Source organism: Nymphalis io, chromosome 10 (genome assembly GCF_905147045.1).
Source record: "Nymphalis io chromosome 10, ilAglIoxx1.1, whole genome shotgun sequence".
Lineage (NCBI taxonomy): Eukaryota > Metazoa > Arthropoda > Insecta > Lepidoptera > Nymphalidae > Nymphalis > Nymphalis io.
In genome coordinates, this window is record NC_065897.1 from 12,481,534 (window position 1) to 12,501,944 (window position 20,411).

At 32.9% G+C, this 20,411-nt stretch overlaps 3 protein-coding genes across 5 annotated transcripts in view; all 3 read left to right on the top strand.

The window, feature by feature from the left end:
* Window positions 1-2,452: 2,452 nt before the first annotated feature.
* LOC126771450 (DDB1- and CUL4-associated factor 8) lies at window positions 2,453-11,160 on the top strand. Of its 2 annotated transcripts, none has more exons than XM_050491338.1 (12): window positions 2,453-2,764; window positions 2,833-3,184; window positions 3,312-3,508; window positions 4,746-4,919; window positions 5,774-5,949; window positions 6,766-6,941; window positions 7,243-7,423; window positions 8,081-8,220; window positions 8,850-8,919; window positions 9,323-9,448; window positions 10,019-10,138; window positions 10,421-11,160. In XM_050491338.1, exons 1-12 carry the CDS (start codon window positions 2,647-2,649, stop codon window positions 10,583-10,585), a joined length of 1,995 nt encoding a protein of 664 aa, XP_050347295.1. In that variant the 5' UTR covers window positions 2,453-2,646; the 3' UTR covers window positions 10,586-11,160. The 2 variants fall into 2 exon arrangements, with proteins under 2 accessions (XP_050347295.1, XP_050347294.1); XM_050491337.1 differs by having other exon boundaries at window positions 2,454-2,764; window positions 3,309-3,508.
* A 2,411-nt stretch (window positions 11,161-13,571) lies between these two features.
* LOC126771496 (glutamic acid-rich protein-like) lies at window positions 13,572-18,255 on the top strand. The gene is made up of 3 exons (XM_050491396.1): window positions 13,572-13,815; window positions 15,344-15,542; window positions 16,402-18,255. Exons 1-3 carry the CDS (start codon window positions 13,711-13,713, stop codon window positions 16,452-16,454), a joined length of 357 nt encoding a protein of 118 aa, XP_050347353.1. The 5' UTR covers window positions 13,572-13,710; the 3' UTR covers window positions 16,455-18,255.
* A 355-nt stretch (window positions 18,256-18,610) lies between these two features.
* Window positions 18,611-20,411, top strand: part of LOC126771447 (neutral ceramidase) — a 40,105-nt gene continuing 38,304 nt past the window's right edge. Inside the window, exon 1 of one of the 2 annotated variants that reach the window (XM_050491332.1) lies at window positions 18,611-19,553. The gene's annotated coding sequence lies outside the window, so the exon portion shown is untranslated. The remainder of the gene's footprint in view (window positions 19,554-20,411) is intronic. The other variant, XM_050491333.1, reaches the window with a different exon arrangement.

The following is a 20,411-nucleotide window of genomic DNA, read 5'->3' on the forward strand; positions in this document are numbered from 1 at the left end:
GGTAATATTCATTGCAATATTATCTATGCAAGATTTTTGTCGTGTTGGCTCATTTATGCTTAACCTAAGATTATATTCTAATAGAATGTTTTTAAATTCTTCTGTGATTTTATTATTTTTTAATACATCAATGTTAAAATTACATGCTAAAATTATAGATTTTTTATCTTGCTTGGTAGGCCTACTTAAAAATGAGTTAGGTTTTTTAAAGAATATATTTATGTTTGAGTTAGATGTTCTGTATAGGCAAATAATTTGATATTTCAGGAGAGGTATATCTACACCACAGCATTCAAATATTTTTTTCTTTTGAAGTATCACGGCATAGTTGTATTGGTATACATTCTAAGTTTTTTTTTTAATAGTACAGACTCCCCCACGCTTTTCCAGTTTTCTACAATAACTTGATGCTATATTATAGTTACGTAGATTAATATTGTATTCCTCACCTTCTTTTATAAACGTTTCAGTAAAACAAAGTGCATCGACATGAAAATTGCTATCATATAATTCATCAATACAATTCAATCAAATTTAGTTTATTTAATAGCCCGGCTATGTTTTGATGTACTACAGAAAATATACTTTTAATTGTTGTCTGTTTCGATACGAAAAAAATCTTTATTTTTATTATTATTATTCAAAAAAGTCGCATTTTATACCATTTATAAATATAATATAATCAATAATCAATGATTTTATAAAATTTAGTTAGATTTAAGAAACGAGAACGCTTTCAAAACAAATAAAAAAATATTCCAACAACAAATAAGGAATAATTGAAAAAGTTTTTATACAAACATAGTATATTATTTGAAAAATAGGTAGATGGTTATTATAATAATGCATTACAAAGGAAGAAAACTGAACAATATTTAAACAAATAACAATAATCATAAAATTGCAATTCAAAAAGGTTGTTTATGATGCTACCTGGAAATGAGCCCATAAGAAGTTACACAAAGGCATACACAAAACTTTTGTGGAAAAGACAATGTAATAAAAAAAACAGTACTCTAATATTTAAATTTCAATATTATTATTTTTAACTTTACGATATTTAGTTCTGCGATGCAGTGGGTTGAACAACGAATGAATCAAGCGATTAGCAAGCGATAATTTTTTATTTCTTTTATTAATCGTGATAATGGATTGTTGAATTGGTCGAAACTAGAGAACTATTTCCATATTAAGGTCCTTCCTTATGCTTTTCAAAGATATTATGTAAGATATTTTTCACAGCACAATAGAAACAAAGGTAATCAAGTATAGAGGAAGAAATTATACAAAAAGAAAAGTTGATAGAAATTTAAATTGAAAACATATTTCTTTTGTATTCATTTCCTCTTTTTACCTTCGACGTCTCATCTGCACTTTATAATCTATGTTTGTATGTTACTTGTTACTCGTCTATAGAAATAGACAAATAATTTTCGGTATTTAAATCTGATATGAGATGCCTTGTATTTTATTTATTTTAAAGTTTTAAATGCTAGACATTCTGTATTCACTCGACGACAACGTCGTTTTTGTATTATTACCGATATTGTTTGTCGCAAAGCGGTTAGCGACTGATAGTAAAACTTCAAAAAACGCTCCCATCCGTCCTAGGGGACGTTTGTTATATTTTGTGTATTGTGGTATTAAAATTCTTCTTATTCTCAACAATGGTATTTTATTACCCACAAGCTCATTACAATAAATAATAAACTGTTTGTAGATAAAAAAAGGTAACTCCTAACGTGCATTAAGGACGCATCTAAATTTAGCAAAATTTTCATATTTAACGACTGCCTGCCGTTTCTATTAACAACAACCGGTAATATCGTATGTTTTTTCACGTTGCATATATTTTACCAATTACTCAGAAGAATATGGTATAGGTTTATTTTTATTTTCTTGTAACTGTAATATTATAATAAATACAATAAATAATTATTAGATCATTATAAAATGTAGTGTAATTTAATATTTTTACTGGCTAGATAGTTTTGTATAATTTTACTATTGCAAAATAAAAATCATGATTTGTTTATCGTGGTTTTAAAGTAAATATCTGATCACAAACAAAATAATTTTGTTGTGTAAGTTAGTTTAAATTGTGTAAATAACATATTTATGTGTTAATTATGTAAAATATACCAATAATAATCATTGTGATAATCTTAAGAAAGCAATTGTTTGTTTTCGTTTGGTTATTACTACATTTTGTGATTCATAAAATATATTATTTATGTATAAAAATATATTCACCCTTTTATAACTACTCTTTTTGTTACAACGTAAAAAAAGAAACATTTGAAAAATATTTACGTGGGTATATATCACTTTAATGATTTAATGTTACATGGTAAGTTTTGGTTGTACTGTTACGGGTTGGGAAGCATATGACAATGAATATTTTGAAACATAAATATTATTTCTGTCTCGTTCTCTGTCAATCTGCTTAATTGAAGCTCCTGCCAAAATATATAACTAAATAAATTTACACATTAGGTTGTGAAAATATTTAAAAAAATCCCCCGTTAAACCTAGAAACTATTTTAATACCTAATTATGATTTCTAGTTCTAGTTTTTAATGGAGTAAAAGTGTAGTATAAAATACGTTGTCAATAACTTAATATAAGATATTAACGTAAGTTGAAATGGAAGATAATTTTTCGAACGATGACGAAATGAAGGATTCGTCTGTGAGTCCTAAATTCGGAGGTAAAAAGCTTAAATTAAACGATGGGAGCTCGCATGATAGTCTCAAAGAAATCGGTAAATATGGTCTTCGAGTTGCAATAGCAATTGTGACGTATAAATTAATACTTTTTGTTTTTTATTAGCCTCTGGGAGTAAAGATGAAAAAGAAGAGAACGTTGATAGTGGGGTATCAGCTGACAAGTCTGAAAGCACGAGTAGCGACGATCGCGCTGTGGCTGTAATTGAGGGACCGGCTAACGAAGTCGTGAATGCAGCTCCTTCAGGTAGTAATGTCGGTGCTATTCTTCTCGACATGAGACGTTCGAGGCGATCGAGAAACTACAGAAAACGAAGGACTCCTGACAGAGATTCTGGTAGCGATAACACTTCTAGAGATTCAGATGATTTATCAGCCGAAGAAGTACCAGAATCTAGCCGAGCAGAGACAACAGATGGAGACTCTGCAACTGATTGCTCTAATAGTTCACCCAGTGTGTAAGTTTATATACATATACATTAGCAAATATATATAATAAAAAAATGCATAACAGTAACAATTCCTAAATTAAATTATTTAAACATTAAATATAATTTAACAAATGTTTTATTTTTGAAATAGTAGCAGTTCCGATAGTTCCTCAGAAAGCAATGAGAGCTTAGAAATTGAAGGTGACGAAGGAGAGGGTGCACAACCTAACTTAGATACAGATAGTGATGATGATTCTTGGCTCTGGAATAATCGTAATAATGAAAATAAGGGAGAACCACCAGCTGTCCTTTTCAAGACTCGACCAAAACATACATACTTGATTTTAAGAGGTAACAAACTCTACCATCACATTTCTCATATACATATTAAGATACACTGTGTATTTATAAGATATTAAAAATGAAATTTTCGTTTGTCACAAAAGTCAATCAAAGGTAAAAATATTAAGTAGTCGATATACTTATTATGAATATTACTTATTATGGCTTAATGGAAACATTTTTCCACCATTTACTTTCTTTGTTTCATTTGATATTTATAAGCTATAGTTAACTGTTACTTTACAACATTTATTATTGCAGGGGTAGGTATATATTTAATGACATTTATTTAATTTTAGGATATGAAACAAAATTGCCATTTTGAGTTAGAGTTAATTATTTTGGATGGATGTTCAATGCATCCTAAACATTTAAATAATTATTTGCTTATGTAGTCATATATATAATCTTCCAATTTACATATCTTTATATGTAAACTGTATTTTCCATTAAATCTCTTTATTTTGATAATTGAATCTACTTTTCATCATTATACTTGTAATTGGGAAACTTATTATCATATTTATATTTATTTCATTTCATTTTACACAAAACAAAATTTAAAAAAGAAGCACCCCTTTGTATAGTTTTCAAAAACATTTATTTAAAGTGATGTTTTTAAACTGTTGTTGGGATTATTTCTTAACAATAATATTAATTATGATATATCGTGTAATATTTAATTATCTGATAGGTATTTATACATAACAAGTGTTAATTGATCTTATATAATATATAAATTGCCGCATTTATGAAAGACCATCACTTGACAATTGTTATCAATCATCTGGGTGATTATTCTTTTGTTTTGTTTGAAATTTAGTAGTTATCAAATCTCAAGAAAAAATATAATATTTAGTTTTTCAGTTCTGGTATTGCTTTACATGTTTTCATAACAAAAAATAAATTCCAGCTGCATCTCTTATTTTCTCGATTAGTAAATTGCATCCATGCAACCACTGGAGTTGGGTGCGTAGAGCGGGTCACTAGTCTAATATAGTAATATCATGTTTTAAATCTCTAAACTTTATTATAAATGTTATTTAGGGGGAAACAAGATAAAAAATGCTGTGTTTTCTTCTTACAAATGTCAAATCAATTATGGCAGAAAGAGATAAAATATCAAATCGTTGTTAAACCATTATATAATGTTTATGTTTTTTTCAAAGCTATTAACAAGTTAAACAAGTTAAAGTCTAATAGCCAATAAAATTGTATAAAAATTAGAAATTATTTTATTTTTCAGAAATTATAAATCGTGAATTGGGACTGACATTTCCTTGCGGCAAAGCGATACAGAATGATGTTATGTTTGAACAGAAGTTCTATGGCTCACTTCATGCAGTTTACAGACTAGAAAAGTTACATAGCCTTTTGAAACATAGAGGCTGTGTGAATGCAATAAACTTCCACCCAGAAGGTATTCTTTTAAAAAATTTATTTCATTTTTATAATATAAATAGGTCAGCTGATGTTATGTGGTCATCGCCGCTCATAGATATTAGCACCATAAGAAATATTAACCATTCCTTATATTGGCTATGTGACCTTGGGAACTAAGATTTTATGACCCTTGTAATATATATTTACACTGGCTTTTTTACACTTCTGGAAGAGAAATATACTAATTACTGTTCTTCTATCACGATCTAAATACCTAATTGGACATATACTTTGTTATATATAACAAATAAATATTTATCTCAATCGTAATATAAAACATTCCCGTTTTATATATTAGTTTTTACTGATTGCTCTTATTATTAAAGTCATTGTGACTTCTGAGCTATTAATTTGATCCTGAATAGTCGAAATTTATTTGTTTCTTATATCCATGTTCTCGGCTAGATATTGTAAGTATTTGTATGGCCAATATGTTTCAATGTCTTTCTGTTGTGCTATCAATGTTTATGTTATTTGTATCAATGAAACTAGAGCGTGGTTATTCTTGATATGCGGCTTTGCCAGTTGTTTTAATTGCTTACAAGAAAGTACTATTATAATATAATTTTTTTTTATTTAACATTGAAATGAAATTTATTTACAATACAATAATGATTTACATTGTATATCAATAAATATTGTGATTTCAATTTTATTGGATGATTAATGTCAATTTTTTTTTCATTTTTTTTTTTTTTTAATTATTTTAGTCAAATGTAAAATATCCTGATTCCCTCCCGACGCAAAGTTGCCCATAATGCAGGCCGCATTTCCGCGCTATATTAATTAGAAAATTAATAGTACGAGTAATGTATTATATTTTTTCCTCAGGACGGCTCCTCGCTTCCGGCTCAGACGACACGAACGTTGTGATATGGGATTGGGCGAAAAAGATTCCACTGCAGACAACCAAAACTGGGCACAAGTCGAACGTATTCCAAAGCAAATTTTTGTACCTCAACGCCCAGAGTCAAATTAATATTGCCACTTGTGCTAGAGATGGCCAGGTTCGTATAAGTATTTAATTTTTTGTTTGGAGAATTAAATGATATAATGAAATGGAAATGTTTTCCATGAAAAAGCTCCTGGGCTTTTGTGATATTGTATCCAAAATTAAGACAATATAGATGTAAATTTTATCCCAAGTAGCGCGTCGCATTTTTTATTTCATAGATAAAGAAACGTGTATCAAAATATTCGATCACCATGTTCGTCAATATAAGAAACTTTACATGACAGCGCGCTAGCAAATGTACGACAAAATGGCGAAACATGTATCTAGACCAGTGTTTCCCAATGTGGGGCCCACGCCCCACAGGGTAATTGATAGTTAAGGGGGGCCATTTTAAAATGGACTCGACACGACGTTAACCCTTTCGTAAATCATTTATAGTGATTAACTGGTAAAAAAATGAAATCGACTTGATATAACACAACGTGGAGACTTGAGATTAAAGCTAAGTAACTTTGAACCTAACATAAAATCTCTGTGCAGCAAGGATCAAGCGCAAGGATCGCACTAAATGAATATAGAAAAATCAATATTAATTTTGAATTTCAGTTTTTCATTATATGTTTTGAAATTTTACTTACGATGTTTTGATAGCAAATTCATAGTGATTTCTTCCAAAAATTTATCATTTATATTTCTTAAAGGAAAAGGAACAATTTTTAAAGGATAAAAATGATGTATATACGTAAAAATTTTAGAAATGTTAAGGGGGGGCAAGGCCTAAAAAAGGTTAGGCAACACTGTTCTAGAGGAAAAGATGAATGCGGTCGCTTTTGCCGGACCTCTAAGCTCTTAAAGCGCGCCCGCGCAGGTGCGGCTGCTGTCGCTGCCGGCGGCGGGCGGCGCCGGCGAGGCGCGGCGGCTGGCGGCGCACGGGCGCGCGGCGCACAAGCTGCACGTGAGCGCGGCCGAGCCGCACGCCGTCGTGTCGGCCGGCGAGGACGGCGTCGTCATGTGCTCCGACGTGCGCAGCGACCGCCCGCTCAAGTGAGTGTCTGTACTCGACCGGCAGGCGGCCCAAATATATTCGATATCTAGCCATGGTTCTTATTACCGTGGTACCTTTTCTACCGTATGTCCTTCGTAACGCCCAAATCGCTTTAATCTCCACAACTACAATGATCGAAAGTACAGTCAACTCTGTACTTTGAATTGGTCGTTAGGCAGCGGGAATACTGTTATAAATATATTCGTCAAATATGAAATTGAAAACAAATAACGGTGATTATTTGTAACCCATAATATGATTTAAAAAAAAAGTCTACAATTGGAATGTTCCTCGTTCCAGACTGATCCACGTGAAGTACGCGTCGACGAACTCGATCCCGCTGTACAGCGTGGCGGGCCACCCGCTGCGGCGCCACGAGCTGCTGCTGGCCGGACGCGACAAGTTTGTGCGCGTGTACGACACCCGGCAGCCGGACCAGCCGCTCGCGCGCTACCGGCCCGGACACATCTCCGAGGGCTCGGTAACCTTCGACCATTTGATACCCACTGTCCTAATTGTCGTCGTATTTGATTTCATTAAATCGATGCACTAATTTCCTAGACGGAATTAGAGTTAGAACTCTGTTAATATCTACTGGCTTTTCTAATCACCTATATTTTCCTTACTATAAAAATCGCAGCATTTAATTATTTTTTTTTATAGAATAAGAAGGTGGACGAGCATATGGGCCACCTGATGGTAAGTGGTCACCAAACGCCCTTAGACATTGGCATTGTAAGAAATGTCAACTATCGCTTATAACCAATGCGCCACCAACCTTGGGATCTAAGATTTTATGTCCCTTGTGCCTGTAATTACACTGACTCACTCACCCTTCAAACCGGAACACAACAATATCAAGTATTGCTGTTTTGCGGTAGAATATCTGATGAGTGGGTGGTACCTACCCAGACGAGCTTGCACCTGCCACCAGTAAAAAATATTTTTTATGTTGCCTCATAATGAAAAATTACAATTTTAAAAACTTAAAACTTTAGAAACACCTAAAGGAGAATATATTCAATTAAAACGTGTTCATAAGTGATTATTCCTTAATCTCATTTTCTATTTTTTAATTAGCTGACCTGACCCGTGTTCGAGTTTTCACGGGCTAATAAATTATATTTCCTATTTTCAGAGTAAAGATGAAGCCCGCAAGTTTAGATCTACGAAGCACCTCACATGCGCCATTTACAACCATGACGGAACGGAAATATTAGGTTCTTACAATGACGAGGATATATATTTGTTTGATGCCAAGGAGGATCTGTATGAGCAGTAAGTATTGGTCACATTCGCAACTCACATGAACGCACAAAACAAACGTACGCCCGAAGGGGTGCCTTCGCACAAACGCACACGCACACTCACGTCTGAACACACGAAATCACACATACATACAGATTATAACGCCTTAAATATTTTTACCTATTACATGAACTTTTAACTGAAAAGTTAAAAATCCTTTATGGAACATTTATTCTCAATAAATTAAAATAATAAAAAAGAAATGATCCACGGAAATCACTGACTTACTTTACACACGTATAATGATGTCATTTTAAATTGCATTTTTCAATAGTTTATAGACATGATCACGTTATTTTTCATTAAAACGATCTTGTCAAATATATATATACAATTGATTGTTTGCTGCACTATTAATAACATTATATACGAGCGAGCGACTCGGCTGCGACGACAAACGTCAAAAATCACAGACATAATTATTGTCTTACTCGCCTTCGATTCTCATCACCTATGATTATACGACACGACTGGACAGGATCGCTCGCCGAAACCACGCAATAAGACCTCTGCGAGGCACGGGGAGTGTTTTCAAGGGGAAAATTTTCGAGAATATTCTCTGTAATTGTAATAATAATTATTTTTTTTTCTAATTCCAGTCACGCAAGCGACACAAAAGATGGATACACACATCGATACAGCGGCCACTGTAACAGCGCCACTTTCAAGGTTTGTTATTTTTTATATGTACACAAAAAAAAAACAGATTTTAATTAAAATAGTACACGTGTACATTTGCTCTTGATATTAAAAAATCATAGTCAATTTTCAAGGTAATAGTTTTTGTTAAAATAATGAAGAATAATTAATTAATAATATTTAAAAATGTACAGGCTTACTTATAATCGTTGTTTGCGGGTGATTAGTGATACCCCTGATGAAAATGCGGGCGAATTAGTAATGATATATTTCCTCCCCGATGGAAATAAATGACTGGTGCTTTTTACAATACTAATAGAGTTATCCATGGTTCATTTGTTCATCAGGTTTCTGCTATGATGTTATTAAAAAAAAAACAATTGAATACCAAAATCTAATAGAACTTTGTTGTTATTTTTTTTCGGTGTACAAGGGTGTCGCATTCTTTGGACCCAAGAGCGAATACATCGTGTCCGGTTCAGACTGTTCGTACATATACATGTGGGAGAAGAAGTCGGAGGCGATCGTGCAATGGATGGAGGGAGACAAGAAAGGAGTAGTGAGTTATTTTTTATCATTAAAGACTAAATACATAAAAGAAAAAAAAAATCCTTGTACTACGGATATTAAAATGATTTTAACCTTCGATTTCACAGTGAGATATCAGATATTATACAATCACAAAGGTAAAGACGCGATGCCATTGGTCGACATCTTGAATAATCTATTATTTTTATTATGGATTCGCAAAAAATTGTTTATTGAATGACGACGAAGTAGTTATCGAAACTTTGAAAGTATAATTAAAGTGGATATAACTTGTTAAGTGGAATAGTGTTGTATTATAGATAAAGATATATTATTCAAGAACGGTTTGTAGTGCATAATATATATTATTAACAAATCGCATGGAGTGAGTAAGTAAACTCCTTCAATTTGAAAAGGGTATATATATAGGCGTACAGGACACAGTATATCTATCTACAATATCAATTAAACTATTTAAGTACTTGAAAGTACCTTATTTCGTTAGTGCTCACTGTAAACTGACAATGAAAGTCCAGCGAATATGCTTTTTTATTAAATACTCTTTTTTAACACTAAGCTGTATTTAAAACACATTTTACAGGTAAATTGTATAGAAACTCATCCCCGCTTCCCCGTCATGGCGACGAGCGGGCTAGACAAAGATGTCAAAATATGGATACCGAAACGAGAAGCCGATCCAACGTACGAGGGAATGGAAAAGGTAATTTTGTACATATGCATTATCCAAACTAATATTATAAATATCAAATTTGAAGTGAGTGACAATTTATTAATCCCTTAATAGTAATGAGAAATACTATACGAAATTTTACGTCTACAAGATTTCGTCAGAAGCCATTGTATACCTAACAATGTATAAAATATTGTGATATATAAAGCCAAAATAATTCCTAGTTAAATATTCATAAGAAAATTGTTTTTAATTTCAGTCTGCATATACGGGGTTTTACAAAATGTAATAAAAAAAAAACAAATATTTCAGGTGGTACGTGACAACAGCGAGCCGAGTCCTTTGTTCAATGATTTTTTACCTACACTCTATAGTACGTGGCACGGCGGACGACAGTTAGGGCTCATATCGGACGACTCCCCGACTAACTACAGCGGGAACCTTGAATTCGATGGAAATGTCTGCACCGCCTTTTAGGCTTTGTAAAAACCTCCTGCACAATTAATTATTTGTATATTTATTACGATGATTATTGTTATAATATAACATTTACATAAAGGATATGATCCAGATTCCATTAGACCGAATAATTTAGTTCCTAAGATTTATTACAAAAAAAAAAAACAATAGACATTCGCTAGTCTATACAAATTAAAAGCATAGAGCTTTGTCTTTTCAAACGATTTTTTATTATTTGTTTGGATTGTATATACCAATGGTTTTTAATTATTAAATTATATCTACATATTCAATTTAAACTATACAAAAGTATACAATTTGTCGTCGTAATTTGGATGTTCAGTGATTAAGTCATCGATCATCCAAATCACAGACACAATGATTTTTTATATTTAAACCATAATATAAACCATGAGCGTAACTTAAGCGCCATATTAAATTTTATTACAAAACGCGTTAATATAGTTAGTTGGTATAATTGATTGGCAGGAGGTTTAACCAATTAGACAAACAAAGTCAAATTGTTAATGATGTGCACTCGTGTTTTTTATTAAAATAATTATTTGTTGTTTTCATAAAAGCTACAAAAATAATTACGTTCTCATTATTAATTTACATTGCCATTTTATATTTGTAAATATCACACAGAAACTTATGAGTTATCGCATATAATTTCAAAATGTCGTTCATTTAATAATCTGTTATATTCATCAAACTTAAGATGTCTACTATTTATTTTTATCAAAATACACACGTAACCAAACGAACGAATTAAATGCGTCCGACCCTGATACTTTCTTCCACTGAGTTACGTACTATTTTGCCTTCATTTTGGGTAAAATAAAAATATAATATTCAAAACGCATATATTTATTTGACGAGCCGGTTGGCGTGGTAGTTAGATACTTGCCTTTCACGCCGAAGGTTGTGGGTTCGATTCCCACCCAGGACAGACATTTGTGTGCATGAACATGTCTGTTTGTCCTGAGTCTAGGTGTAATTATCTATATAAGTATGTATTTACAAAAGAAAAATAGTATATGTAGTATATCAGTTGTCTGGTTTCCATAGCACAAGCTTTGTACAAGCTTAACTTGGGATCAGATGGCCGTGTGTGAAAAATGTCCCAGGATATTATTATTATTTATGTAACAAGATAAAGTACTAATCACAAATCTTCTCCTAATTTTTCATTATAAACACTTATCAAAATGTGATCAACAATTGTACATCCTCTGAATTACAAAACGACAAAAACAGACTTATATTTCATGATTTTTGGTATTAATTTAAGATCCAAATAATATTATAAGTAAATGATAAAATTAATAAAATTGCATAACAACAAATGTAAAAGATACTTTGAGCTTTGTCCATCATTATTTAGAAATATTTAACAGTCAATTGTGTCTTCTTTGGTGGACCGTCACTCAACGGAACGGGTGGAAAATTTAAAGAGTCGAAGAGACTTCATCAAAAACTTGTCGATATAAATATGATTTCAGGGCACATGAGGACCGGAGGCGAAGTCAATCATAAATTTAAAAAAAAATCAACAAAGAGAGAAAATAATATTCAGACTATTGCTCTTTCATGTATTCATCTTCACGTCATACTAACACGTGGCCTGGTATTGAGTATAATAATATATTTTACAAATATAACATCGTAATACTGATGTCTGATCTATAATCTGTTCTCTATCTCTACACGATAGAATAATAAAATACAAGAGGCCAAAATGCTTGATGAAAAAATGAAATATTGTCTAGTTCTATATGGGAGATAACAACAAACCACTTAGATGGATGTTAATACAACTTGATCTGTTCTTGAAAGGCTAACAATAATATCACATTTCTCTTTTCTTAGTTAATTTTATTCTCATTTTTAAACGTTACACTTGTTGATTTTGTCAATAGTATGGTTACATTTTATATACCGAATTGTGTACTTATATTTGTAGCTAGTGTATCACACGATTTATAATAAAGTGCCCATAATAGTAATATTTCTAATACGTTTGAAATCATAAAGCTTGGTAAAATTTTATTAAGAGTGATTTATATACCTACTTGTATTGTCGTTAAGTTATGAAAATGAGAGTTATATTTTAAATATTGTAACTTTATTCACTCATGGAATATGACTGGAAAATCTTATGCCTGTGATATGTTTTTTGTGAAAATGAATGTGTAGATAAATTAAAGCCCTTTTGTATGTTCACTGTGCATCATTCAGTTTTTAGGGTAGTTTCAATAATATTAGACGAATATTTAATTTCTCCTATAATTAAACTTGCATATTACAAAAGTAATTGTTTTATTTGAACAATCATTGTTACAGGAGTCTATGAAGGCTATTTTTTTAATGTAGCATTAACTAAGGTTAGGCATTTTAGGTTATTCTTTAACATTGTGAAGCAATTTGTAAAATATAAATAAAATAGTAAAATTATGTTAAAATTTTTACTCGTTTTTTTCCCCCTAAGATACCATAATGTTTTAGTAATTAAAACAAAAAAGATATCAATAATAAACAAATGGTAACAAATAATAATTTTTATTTATGAGTATTAAATATAGCAGATATTATATACATCAATATAATAAAAATGAATATACATCAATAAATATAAACAATATTTAATTTATTTAATAACATTAGTTATAGAAAATGAGAAGTACTTACAAGTTTTTATTTTCCCGCTCTTTATGTTATCAATTATCGGATTACTTCACGTCGTATTAAAAAACATTTATACATACTTCCGATACACCGGAAGTCAAAACAAGTTCACTTTATTGTACTTTAAATATGAAATTGTCTATTATATTATATCTTTTAAAACGATACTTTAGTCGGTTTTCAAATCTTTAATTTTTAAAATATATATATTTTTAATTTCCTACATAAATTATATTTTAAAAGTTTTTGACCACATGTTTCCTGTTGTTTGTTAAATGGCCGCCGCTTTCGACCAATGAAATGCGAGGCGTGTAGAAGCCCGCGCCATCTTCGTTTTCAAACTCATCTCCATCTCGCCCGCCCGCTCACTCGATCAGTCAGTCGCGCGTCGGTTAAGGGCAGCCGTATACCTTACTTGAGTATTTCTAGTAATTAATACAAAAATCAGAACAATCATGAGCTCCAACGAAAATAACAGTGAAGTGGCAGTAGACAAGGTAGGCGATGAGAAGACTGGGGACGCCAAAAGTGACCTGAAAGGAGCCAAAAGGGCAGCAGAGGTGAGTGCACATGTCAAATTGTATGTATTCATTTTAGACGCTCGCCATTTTATTGAACATTATTATATGGGCCACATATGTGTCTTCGATAAGTTTCAAATGCAACCACGTGTTTGACATGATATCTGGTTTGCCGCTAAAGTAGGAAACACTCAAACCGGCGTATTTTTGGACTCTACTTCTAACATCGCAGCGTGTGAGGCAATCGATGAGTCAGAGCATTGGTGTTTCATTATGACTTTCATATTATAATTTCACAAGTTTTAATGTAGACAAACGGTAACCTTTGGCGGTTCTAAGTTTTGTTTACTCGTTTTCGATACAGAGGCATGACCTTGGCAGAAAAAAAACATGGCGCGAGAGCGTACGCTGTCTGTTTTATAAGGCTATCGCAAATGAAATAGACATACATTCGTAAAAATGCTTTAAGGGGCATATTTATTATTGATTTTATTGCGTAGTATTAGCTATTTTTAACTTGCTATGTTACCTAGTTTACATTCATAGTAGCGTGACGCTACCGTAGAGTAACATGGCCGGCGTGTGAATGTCACTTTAGATACTGTAACGTCAAACAATTATCCTAGACAAAGCAATTTTAATCTAAACTATTTTCAAATGAATTATATAATGTAGAAATAAATTAATTAATACATTATATATACGATGTTGTAATTCTCATTACCCTTTCTCTATATAGCCTACATAGAGAGTAGTCAATGACCCGGCTTTATTTGCATGTAGGTGTTTTCTATGTAATTTATACTTCCTTTGTTTAACCACATTGGTCAGATACAAGGTAATAATATACTTTTACAATAATTTTACAATGGTAACGGTAGTTGATATATTTACATAGTTTGGAAAAAATTAAGAACCTGAAAAGGTCTATCTACTGTCTCTGTCGCGCATCGTAACCTAAATTTACGCCAACGAGCGCGTATCAAACATAACCTCAACAAGCAGATTACAAATATCTTTCAATGCGTTCGTCAACATTTTATTACAACCACGTGATTATTTATAGTAATTGCAAGTATTGCTTCGTTGTCGTTTTGGCGGTTTAAAGGTTCTACGTCATCGTTCTTGTTATGCGCACTGACCGCCATCCGCTCAACGATGCCACGGCAATATAGGCCGTATGGCGCCGGCCCCACATTTAGCGTCTCTTTCCCCCATACTAATAACCCACGCTTCTTTATTGTTACGAATCCTTGTCACCTGCGTTTCATTATCTTGCACGTAAGCTGGGTCCGCCGCATTTGTAAATTGTTACACGCTAACGATTCTGTTCTTGCAAGTTTTGAAAATTATAACCTGGCTAATAGCCAGATATAGTAATTTAGATTATTTATGTGTTGAGGTATATTACACTGTTTCTTAATTTTGTTCGTAATTCAGATTTACGGTCAAATAGGAAGTCTTAGGATAATTTATATAAAACATTCACTGAATTTAGATATACTGACTTTAACCAAAACAAGTTGCTCATTTTACGAAATAATATTAAATGTTATGTTTTGTTTAGGAAAAAACAACAGACGCAAAAAAAGCGCGAAAGGAGGAAAATGGAGGTGGCGGGGAAGACGAAGCTCACAGTGACGAAGACGATTTGGAAGGATTTGAAGAAGGCGACGGTGAGGAAGACGATGACGAAGAAGTCGAGGGTGAAGAAGGCGAAGAAGATGAGGAAGAATTAGGGGAAGGAGAGGACGACGATCTCGAAGGTAAACCCATATCGCACATCTGAAAATCATTAATCATTATTTAAAATTATAATTAATTTTATTTATAATTAATTAATTATTTAAAATTATAATCATTATTTGAAAATGATTGTCATATTATAGGAATTTCGAGTATAAATTTTGGCGCGAAAAATGAATTGCGCCAAATTTATTATATTTGAAATAAATAGATGTATTATCACTCATCAGATATTCTACCGCAAAACAGCAATACTTGATATTGTTGTGTTCCGGTTTGAAGGGTGAGTGAGCCAGTGTAATTACAGGCACAAGGGACATAAAATCTTAGTTCCCAAGGTTGGTGGCGCATTGGATATGTAAGCGATGGTTGACATTTCTTACAATGCCAATGTCTAAGAGCGTTGGTGACCACTTACCATCAGGTGGCCCATATGCTCGTCCGCCTTCCTATTATTTTTTTAAAGTTATACTGAGTTTTAAATGTACTCGACATTCAAATTTAGTATATTTAAAATTTTATGAGGTGATAGTGTCTGATAATAAATTATTATTATTAATTTTCTATAAAATAACAAATACAAATTTACTAATATAACTGCTAATAAATAATTAGCTTTCTTGCTTTCCCTTTCTCTAAATCTAGACACCGGCGGTCGCGGTAACCGGAGTAAGCACGTTTTCCACCGTCATTGTTATGTTCAGTGTATAACAGGTCGTGGAAACCTTACAACAACAGCATGTAGAAGTATTTTTGTATTTGGTATATTTTACCAACAAATTACGGCATTAATAAAGTGTTTTATTACGTTAATAATGTATCTAAATCTTGAAATACGTAAATTGAGTTTCTCAAATAAAACTGAGGTATTTGTTGCAGATGAAGAAGTAGAAGAGGAGTTACTAGGTGAAGAGGAAGAGGATGACGCGTAATACGTCTCGTGCCTCTTTTTAAGGACAATGTCACAGTGAAGTAATATAGTGTATGTGACGCCCCGGATTGGCGCGGCCGCGCTTCGCCCCAACTGACTCGCAAGCGACAGCCCCAACACAACAGGCGACAGTTGGGAACACGCGTGGCCGACATCACTCCCACCTAAAACGGGTGCACTTCTATTTGAATGACAAAACACGTTATTAAGTCTAATTCAATGCAGAATAAAAAAATATTGTTTAAGTTCGGTACTGAAGCTGTATCAATTTTTTAAAGTTCACTGCAACAATTAATTAGTTAAGACTTAGTAGAATACTGTTGAATTTTGTCATGAAATGTACAAATGTGTTTTCGGAAGTAAACTTTATTTCTAAGTGAAAACCCAATCTGTATTTAGGTTAACCTGTAAGCCCAAATGGTGAAGTTGTGATATTTTTCTATATACAATAGTATAATTATTCACATTATATTGAAATATAGAAATAACCCGGCCCGGCTGTATTAATTATTAATATAGAATAAGCAATTAAGTCGCAAAGCTCAATTCTTCATTTTCCTGTTGTTGATGAGAGTTTGTGTGTACATATTTAGTGTAAGGGAAGCCTGAGAGTTTTATGCTCAGTAATGTTAAATAGTGTGGTTATTGCATTCATTCAGATGCTCCTGTTACTTTCATTTTCAATAAATCGCGGTTTGCCTTTCCTATACCTCCACTGCGCCGTCGACTCTTTAAACTCCTACCGCATAGTAAAAGTATTTCTAAACTGTCATGAAGCAATTGATTCAGTACTCGAAGAGTGGCGGCCGACGTTGAAGTGTATCACTAAACTCTGCAATCGCAAACTAAAGACATATATGTTGCAAATATTAGAAAAACATCACAATTTTGCCATTATCTCGAGCATATCGCGCGCCCGCCGCCCGCTCCCCTAACGACTGATAAAGAGAGCGCGACGGCCGTCGCGTCGCGATAGCGACGCTAACATCTAAAACCTGCCTGTAATTTTGTCCATAATGTTAATTAGGATAGAGCCCCAGCAGTTCGGTATTCCATCGTTTGAAGTGTGGAATAAGAGATTTCTAGGTTAAAGAGAATTAGTATGTAGGTTGGTACGTTATATTAGACGAAGGGACGCGACGGGAGTTCGCAGCGAGGCCGGTAGGGAGGGCGAGCGGCGTCGGTCCCCCTCCCGCGAGCGCGTGGCCTCGTTCGATTTGCCGCGCGCTGGCTTGGGTCCCCGCGCCTTCCACCCCGCCGCGCGTCTGACGCGCCTGGCTCGCACCAAGCCACGGCAACGCGTCGTGTGCGTGGAAAAACACTCTTTACACGCGATACATCGCCTTCCGTCCCATTAGAGCCGGAGCGGCGATGTATGATTAGAGAGCGTCCACCGAGACGCCGATCACACCGTCTATCCATCCACCTTTCGAGCTCGCACCGGCACATACCGGGCGCCGGACGATTCAATAAATACAAATCGTGAATGACTATATTTTTTTACTTCACCCGGCGCTCTTGTGAGATGGACGAGTGATTATAATATACATTTAGCAAAATTCTCATCGATACGAATAGGTATTTGACCTTATTTTGATTAGAATTGACATTGGAATGAAATAAAAGTTAATCATTAATTATATCGTGTCGCCTTTCGTTTATGGTAAGAATGTGCTGTCGCATGTACGACTGTGAATACCTTAGTACGATTTTTATTTATTTGTGATGTTGAACACTATTGATTTTCTACGATGGACGAAATGTAAATACAACCGATTTTAAGTAAAACGTTATTTTGTTTCCTCAGCCTATTTATTTGTCCCTAAAACGTTAATGGATGCATTTATAACATTTGGATAACGCATAAAGATTGATTTTATAGATAGTATCGTAAAAATAAATTGCGCTACTTTTGTAGTCTTGTCTTTTCAATTGATAAGGGGACATTTTCATTGGATAAGATATAAAAGATAGTGATATCTCTTCAAAAATTTTAAGTTTAATACCTTGTTCTGTTAACTATAAATTCTAAATTACTGTCTCGACTAACAAATCTGTTTTTTATTTATTTACAAACACCTATAAACAAACTGATTATTAAAATACACCATAAAACAAGCTTTCCTTACTTAGGTAGTAATTTGCCGCAATTCTATAAAGTATCTGTAATAAATGAAGCTAAAACGTGCTTATACAACACAATATGGTGATATATTTATTGTTGCGTAATTAATAAAGAGTAAAAAAATTTTACACGTACAAGTCTTTCTGAAGCTTGTTTGTAAATTAGCATTCTTGCCACAGAAAATAAAGCAACTACATTACTTAAATATAAACTAGCGACATCTACCGTAACGTATTGATATTTCTATTTCATATTTTCCTATAGATGTCACTACTTACTTGACCTGTATTATCTGTGTCATACGCCATCAATTTTATTAAAAATAGCGCGAGTTTTTAAATCTTCACAAGTAAATACAATTTAAATGATGCGTGTTGTTCTGAATCATCGCAGTTGCGTAAGTAGATACCATCAAGGTATGTATCCTTTTGTTATTTCTAATATAACAGTCGGTAATAATGTTATTTTATACAATCATTGACTAATAATTATGATTCTATGATTTCACACTGAACCTGCATAATAACTAAATGTTTATCTTCTTTATAATGAGTAACATTAATATGACAATATCATAATAACTGAGTACCTTTATTAATTATACTTAATATTTGGAAATAAGTATAAGTACCTAGTTTCTTAAAAGATCCTTATTGTACGTTTTACCTATTGTAATAAAACTGCCTGGGGATGAGTGGTCGACGCAGACTGCCGAACGGCAGTCAAACATACAAAACGACCAGTCGGAAACAAGGTGTTTAAAGAAGTGGACGTTAATACCAGCGTTATTTCTGAACACTCGTGTGATACGCGTAATTTTACCGCGAGTTTATTAGTAATATCCCTACTATTTATAGGATATTTTAAATGAAATAAAAATTTAGTGGATATAATGGATGATGAAATGTGAAATTATCAGAACAAGTCACAATAACAATAATTTATTGTTATCGAAGCAGCGATTGTGAATACAAGGTAAAACTAACAAAGCTAATTTTGTTGTCAGAACTTATTCGATTTTTAAAAATAATTTAAATTAAATAATAAATCGAAACGAATAATTTGTTTGAAAATTTTATAATGAAAAGTGTTACCATTAATTAATAATATGGTAATAATATGCATTATTTACATTCTTTTTATTATAGTTTTGGAAATGGTTGTGAACAATTTAGTTGATAACGCAATATAAAAAATATTTTTGATTTCATACAAGAAAAATAAATATTCCATCGATAGGACTTCGGTATTTGTGGTATTACATGTACTTAAGTGAATCTGAAAGGCGAAAGATTTATACGTTTTGAAGGGAAACCAGAGGAAATCTGAAGAAGCCGAGATGGCCCAGTGGTTCGAACGCGTGAATCTTAACCGATGATCGTGGGTTCAAACCCGGGCAAGCACCACTGAATTTTCATGTGCTTAATTTGTGTTTATAATTCATCTCGTGCTTGACGGTGAAGGAAAACATCGTGAGGAAACCTGCATGTGTCTATTTTCATTGAAATCCTGCCACATGTGTATTCTACCAACCCGCATTGGAGCAGCATGGTGGAATAAGCTCCAAACCTTCTCCTCAAAAGGGAGAGGAGGCCTTAGCCCAGCAGTGGGACATTAACAGGCTGTTACTGTTACTGTAAGTGAATCTGGTTGTTGTTGTCTTTACATATAATGGTTGTCTCTACGTATGGTTATATATGGGTATACGTTTTTGTACTCAAGTCTTTATAAGGTTCTTTTGTCACATCATTAAATCTAATTACAAAGTTTAAAAAAGTTACGTTGTAAACTTTATAGTATAAACTGTAAAATTATGATTTACTGAATATTAAA

Coding starts and splice junctions, on each gene's coding strand:
- LOC126771450 (XM_050491337.1), top strand. CDS start 2,647: ATGGAAGATAATTTTTCGAACGATGACGAAATGAAGGATTCGTCTGTG. Junction 6,942..7,242: donor CGCAGCGACCGCCCGCTCAA/GTGAGTGTCTGT, acceptor TCCTCGTTCCAG/ACTGATCCACGTGAAGTACG. Junction 8,920..9,322: donor GTAACAGCGCCACTTTCAAG/GTTTGTTATTTT, acceptor TCGGTGTACAAG/GGTGTCGCATTCTTTGGACC.
- LOC126771496 (XM_050491396.1), top strand. CDS start 13,711: ATGAGCTCCAACGAAAATAACAGTGAAGTGGCAGTAGACAAGGTAGGC. Junction 13,816..15,343: donor GAGCCAAAAGGGCAGCAGAG/GTGAGTGCACAT, acceptor TGTTTTGTTTAG/GAAAAAACAACAGACGCAAA. Junction 15,543..16,401: donor AGAGGACGACGATCTCGAAG/GTAAACCCATAT, acceptor TATTTGTTGCAG/ATGAAGAAGTAGAAGAGGAG.